At 43.4% G+C, this 6,221-nt stretch overlaps 1 protein-coding gene across 1 annotated transcript; it reads left to right on the top strand.

The window, feature by feature from the left end:
• The first annotated feature begins 3,688 nt into the window (after positions 1–3,688).
• Positions 3,689–5,987, top strand: CXCL6 (C-X-C motif chemokine ligand 6). The gene is made up of 4 exons (XM_068542163.1): positions 3,689–3,915; positions 4,076–4,208; positions 4,321–4,404; positions 4,772–5,987. The coding sequence occupies exons 1-4, from the start codon at positions 3,714–3,716 to the stop codon at positions 4,788–4,790; spliced, it is 438 nt and encodes a 145-aa protein (XP_068398264.1). The 5' UTR covers positions 3,689–3,713; the 3' UTR covers positions 4,791–5,987.
• Positions 5,988–6,221: the final 234 nt, after the last annotated feature.

Genomic DNA, 6,221 nt, shown 5'->3' with positions numbered 1-6,221 from the left:
TATTTGTCATCAAATGTTCATAGACTGCTTGCTACTGAACTTGGAACTTATGGGAGGTCATGTGAGAAATATAAGACATCAGTGATGATTTTGCTTATTTTTTTATTTATCTATAAATTTATTTATTTAATTTATTTATTTTTGGCTGAGTTGGGTCTTCATTGCTGTGCACGGGCTTCCTCTAGTTGTGGCGAGCAGGGGCTACTCTTCATAGCGATGCACAGGCTTCTCATTGCAGTGGCTTCTCTTGTTGTGGAGCATGGGCTCTATGGGCGCGGGCTTCAGTAGTTGTGGCTCACGGGCTCTAGAGCACAGGCTCAGTAGCTGTGGCGCACGGGCTTAGTTGCTCCGCAGCATGTGGGATCTTCCCCGACCAGGGCTCGAACCCGTGCCCCTGCATTGGCAGGCGGATTCTTAACCACAGCACAACCAGGGAAGTCCCCAGTGCTGATTTTAAAGTTAATGGTTAACTTGGGAGAAACAAAACAAAAATTATGGAGTAATTAATAATCAACTCTGTCTCAGGAGAGAGTTTTTACAAGTACATTGATTGTTCAAGGACTAAAAGTGGAAGGAATTCATTTCAGTTGGCTTTGTCAGAATAAACCTTCTCAGAGAAGACAAGACTTTGGTTTTGAAGAAAGAGAAGGACTTAGAAAGCAGGTGACAGTATTAGGCTGGTTAACCTGAAAGCCTCTTGGATGTTTGACATCATTGTGACCTCAAAGGCCAGGAGTAGATAGACTGTGGATTTCAACACCTTAACATATGATTATTGGGCAATAAAGTAAAGTGGTAAAGTTAACCAGATGTGGAGAGCCACGGGGTATTTGCCAGTACTGTGAAGAAAGCGCTCTGTAATCTGGAAACCATTAAAAATTTCTTGGGGTGGATTCTCTAGAGCTTGACTTCCAATCCTGGATTTTCTGCTTCTTAACTCTTTCTCTGGCCTTTCTTTCCCAAGCTGAAAAGTGAGGATAGGAAAATGTTTCTTACCTGCCTCAAAGAATCAATATGAGTCTCAAAAGTTCATGAACATGAAAGTGTTTTGAGAGCTGCAAACCATCAAGAATGTTTTAATTCTTCTTACATTACTCTGTGGTATTATGACTAAAATTGAATTGCTTTTGACAGTCAGCTTTTCAGGCTATCAGGATGTCATTTTGTGGATTGTTATACCTTGGGACAAAAATAACACAGTGCCTTTCTATACCACCTGTACACAGTGCAGGCAGGGCAAATGGCTTCCCTTTAGACTTGCAATAAAGAAGCAATTACTTTTGAAGAGCTCTGCCTCCTAGTTGGTGTCATTGTCAACTGCAGGGAGTCTTTGGACCATCCACATTCCTATCTGTCTTTGCACAAGGTCTACATCAGGGATGCCTAGACAGGAACCAGACATGAGCAATGCACCCGAATGATTTCAATCAGAACTCAGGTTAAGTTACCTGCTGCCTCCTGATTAGGTTGGGCAGCCCAACAGCTAATTTCTAGTGGAGACTTCCTATTACTTGCTTGCCAGCTGTAGAAATATTTATTTTTGCCTTATATTCTGTAAACAACCTATGGTAAGTTGATTCAGGGTACAAACCAGGTGAAGCATCCACATCTGTAAGAGTGTCCAGAAGAACTGGAAATCACATCTCATGACCCTTCTATGATCTTACCATTGGGTGCCAAAACTAATTCGTAAGTTCCTTTATATTTAAAACAGCTTATTTGGAACCTAAACACACATACACATACACACAATCACACACATACATACACATATACACTTATAAAAAGTCAATAACCTACTTGAGTCATTAAACACTTTTCCTCCCACAAAATCTTATACTATGGCTTATTCCCTGTGGTTAAATTGAATTTAATTGTCCAAGATTTTTAGTTACATTTTTGAAATTTTATCTTATCCACATCAGTGAGGCTTTTGTCTTTAGATACAGTCTGATGTCTAAAAAGGCAATACATAATAATAATCTGAAGGCTATTTTCCCAGATCACCACTTCCCAGAAGGATGAAGGATTGTGTTAGTTGAGTCAGATATGATGCTGATGGAATTAGGAAGCTGTGCAGGATAGAGAACTGCCCATTTAACTTCCCACAAAGTGAAGCCAAACCTCTCAGCCCTCTTCAACTAGGGGATTTCTAAAGTTTTCTTCTGAACTAAAAGTTCTAAAGGTCTATGACACCTCCATCTTGCTCACCAGTGGAGGTGATGCCCTGCCAAGGAAGATGTGTGAAGGAGTTAAGAAAAGGTTCCAGGGTCACGAGAGACAAGGAAAAGAATTTTGTTCCATGACTGGTTTCTAATTGCCATCATGTTTACCGATTGCCTTGACTGGCCAACTGTGAGGACAACAGTCTTGAGAAAAATCCAGAATAGGATCTAGTTAGATTTCCAAGAAAAAAAGCCTACATGCCATTCCAACATCATTGCCATGCCTGCCATGGAGCTAGACATGTGAAAGGCCCAGCCGTTAAAACTTCAGAGTGCTAACTGCTTCCACAGAGAAGAGAAAGAGAGGAGGCTGGAAGCTATCTATCTCACACCTCAGGTTCAGGGAGCAGCTGTGGGCTCACTCTGACTAGAACAGTACTGTGGAAACAGGCTTGGTCACACCACTGATCAAGAAACTGGATGGTTCCAGAAGCCCGTGTGTGTGTGAGTCACCCTTCCCTCCCATGAAGTTGTTTGCATGAAGCCAGAGTGGGTGCTGTCTTGCTGCCAAATTGATTCAAATCCCTGGAACCAAACTTCCAGATGAGCCCCTTAAACTCATCAGACTCCAGAGTTTCTCCAAATTGGGTCAATTACACATGGAGTTAGGAGGGTCTGGAGCCATAGCTAAGAGGCTGGGCTCTGTGGCATTGCTTTAGTCTGCACTCACCCCTCCCCATCCCACCCCCAAACAAGACCATACATCTTCCACTTCCATAGTGTACTGATCTGCGGAAAGCAAGGCATCATTTCCCAGGGCAATTTGCTGGGTGATTTTTGAAGATTTTTGTTAAATCACCTTGACCCTCATGTTTGCAAAACTAAGTATAGAATTTCCAGTAAGTAGACTTGATTTTGGAGCCTGTTCCTCCCACTGACTTCAAGTGGGAGTAGAGATACTTTCATCGTATTATCTTGGCTTCTAATGTTGGCTGAAGACCAGAGAATTATAACCTAATCTGAAGAACCTAGAATGGTCTGCCTGCAAGCAGGAGTGCAAGGTCTTGCAGTTTGGTGCAGTTTTAATCACGGCTTAACATTTCCTGAATAATCATAGTAATAATAATCAGAAAGGAATTTCAGAAATCTTTCTAAAGTCAAACCTCCGGGCTACTTTGTTCCCAGTCTTCCTGCTTAGATGGAGACGACGGGCATCTCTGAGAAGACTCTGTCCCCCAGGAGAAGCTGGCTCTCGCTAGCCCAGGCTGGCCCCGAGAATGAAATCTCCGCAGGACCGCTTCTCAGTTCCAGCGGGAGCAGCGCAGCACTCCGTCCGCCGCGGGGCGAGCTGACTCGTCCATTGCGGAACGGGTGCAGTCAGCTGCTCCCAGCCGCCCTCCCCAAACCCCACTGCCCAACCGCGCTCCTCTCTGCCCCCTTTCCCCCGCCCCCCTCAGTCCAGGGAATTTCCCAAGCATCCCAAAGATTGAATTTCCTGCCGGGGGCGGGTGGGGGGGGGAGGGGAAGGGGCGAGTGCAGATAAAAGGGATGCGGAGGACCCGAAGAAGTCACGGTGCTCTAGAGCTTCAAATCCCACCCCTTCTCCCTCCTTCTGAAGCCCTCTCGCTGAGTCTCTTCGCTACTATGAGACTCCTACCCAGCCGCGCCGCCCGCATCCCCGGCCCTTCGGGCTCTCTGCGCTTGCTGCTCGCGCTGCTGCTGCTGACGCCGCCAGGGCCCCTCGCCAGCGGTGAGAGCTCACAGCCAGCCGGACGCACCGGGCGGGCGGAGCGGCCCCGCCTGCCAGGCGGCCGCGGCGTCCCGGGCGTGGGGAAATGTCCAGGGCGGACTGGCTGGGGAAGAGATCTCCCAGCAACCTGCCCATAACCGTGTCTCTCTTTCTACCCCAGCTGGTCCTGTCGCGGCCATAGTGAGAGAGCTGCGTTGCATGTGCTTAACCACCACACCGGGGATTCATCCCAAGATGGTCAGTAATCTGCAGGTGATCGCCCCAGGACCGCAGTGCTCCAAGGTGGAAGTGGTGTAAGTCCTCCCGCGCGGCGCTGTCCACTGTGACCTTGGCAAGAGGGATGTCTCCCCAGCCCTGACTTCAGCCCCCGCAGCTCATGGGCGCATCCTGCTTTTCTCTCCGCAGAGCCACCTTGAAGAACAGAAAGGAAGTCTGTCTGGACCCAGAAGCTCCTCTGATCAAGAAGGTCATCCAGAAAATGTTGGACAGGTACCTGTCACCTTGATCTTTTTGGTTTCTGAATGTCTCTTGGAGTGCGGACTTCTCAAAGTCCTTATTCTCCGCGTGGGATTTGACCACCACATTCCAGACCACGCTTAGAAAAAAAAAGGATGTTGGGGAGAAGGGGCGAAAGTTGTTCTAGAATGTCCTGGGAAAACCCTTATCACAAATGTCATGTGTAATTGCCTAGGAGGTTACACAGAACTCATCACTGAGATGTATTTGTTGTTGTTACTAGAGACTTGAGTCCACCCTTTGCTTTTTATTGATCCTCAACTCTGTTTTGAAAACAAGTTGGGGTAGACAGGTGTGTGGAAATTTGGTTAAACTGATGTTTAAATTCTTTTCCCAACAGTGGAAACAAGAAAAATTAAGAGAAAGGACCGTGCATTGGAAAAATTGCCCAGTTCTTCAGCAGAAGAGTTTTCTGGGGATCTCTGGACCCAGTGAAGACAAGAAGCAAGGGCTGATTTTCTCCAAGGAGCTGGGTTTCTGTATGAATTCCCCACTGTGAGAGATGAGAGGAGGGAAACTATGTTTGTCCCTGCAGCTTTCTGCTGAGTTTATGGTGTGTTTAGTGTAGTATTTCCTGCTCCTTATTTGCTGTCATTTTATCTGCTATGCTACTGAAATCTTTGGCAATTAACTAAATTGTGAATCAAGAATCACTGGTTGTTAATCTTTCAAGGTGACTATTGTATTCCTAGAATATAGTTCTTACAGTGCTATGGAAAAAGCTGTGTCTTTAATGTGTGAATGATATTTCATTAGAATGCTGTATATGGAAATAAACTGTCATTCTCACTCTTTCATGAAATAGGAACTACTTTAGTATTGTTTCTTGAGGAATATGTTAGAGAATTTTCTTACTCTTGACCCTGGTTAGCTATTTATGTTATACTGCATTAGAAATCTGGATGTATTATACAGTCATCTGTGTAGAATCTATTTCCTTATTTAGAATTTCTAAATGTATGAGTTCTATAAGGACTAATATATTCTTTTCCTATACATTTAGATATTTGATATCTTCCTAGTATGGCATAATGTCACGACTTACTCATTAAACTTTTGATTTTTATGGTATTTATTATCTAGTTTATTAGGAGTATTATATCTCTAGTATTATATTTCTAAGTATATGTTTTGGATTGATGAAGAAGCTAGGAACTAGGTAAATTCCTTATTTCTAGTTTTTATAAAAATACATCCTTTTAGTTTCTTAAAAGTAAAGGCACATTGTAAAGCAATTATACTCCAATAAAGATGTTAAAAAAAAAAGAGTAAAGGCAAACTTAACAATGATTTATACTTTGAAAGTTCTGAAAACATATTTGAGCTCTTTGAATATAAACTCATCATGCAGTTTAAAAAAAAAAAAAATGCACTGCCCTGCTAAGATTTGCAGATGCTTATACTGTATCTTTTAAAGGTTTTGACCATTTTGTTACAAAGAATTGCATCGGCATCACATTTACTATGTTAAAATTGCACTTGTTAAATGTGGTCTCAATGGTTTATGGTACTTCCTTTGTTCTCTGGGAAAAACAATAAAAGATTTTTAAAATTTACTCAAGTTCTTTCTTCTTTATTGTACTGTTACAAAAATGTCATTCCTCTTTAATTCTAAATTATTGTAAAAATTAACCACTCTCCTCTTTGGTTAGCAGAGAGGACCCTCATTTCCCAGTGTCCTTGCATTAGTTCAACCTATTTCCAAGCTCAATCCCCTTCCAGTTCCTCCTTCACAGCACCAACGATCTCTGGGTTCTTTAGAAAACACAAATAGACAAGCCTTCCTTACC

This window comes from Eschrichtius robustus, chromosome 4 (genome assembly GCF_028021215.1).
Source record: "Eschrichtius robustus isolate mEscRob2 chromosome 4, mEscRob2.pri, whole genome shotgun sequence".
NCBI classification, from domain to species: Eukaryota; Metazoa; Chordata; class Mammalia; order Artiodactyla; family Eschrichtiidae; genus Eschrichtius; species Eschrichtius robustus.
The sequence above is the reverse complement of the archived record's forward strand: the minus strand, read 5'-3'. Positions and strand labels throughout refer to the sequence as shown.

What these genes read in the sequence shown, in the direction of transcription:
- CXCL6 (XM_068542163.1), top strand. Translation starts at nt 3,714, where the DNA reads ATGCGGAGGACCCGAAGAAGTCACGGTGCTCTAGAGCTTCAAATCCCA. An exon ending in GCCAGGGCCCCTCGCCAGCG is followed by an intron (nt 3,916 to 4,075) that starts GTGAGAGCTCAC and finishes TTTCTACCCCAG; the next exon opens with CTGGTCCTGTCGCGGCCATA. An exon ending in TGCTCCAAGGTGGAAGTGGT is followed by an intron (nt 4,209 to 4,320) that starts GTAAGTCCTCCC and finishes TTCTCTCCGCAG; the next exon opens with AGCCACCTTGAAGAACAGAA.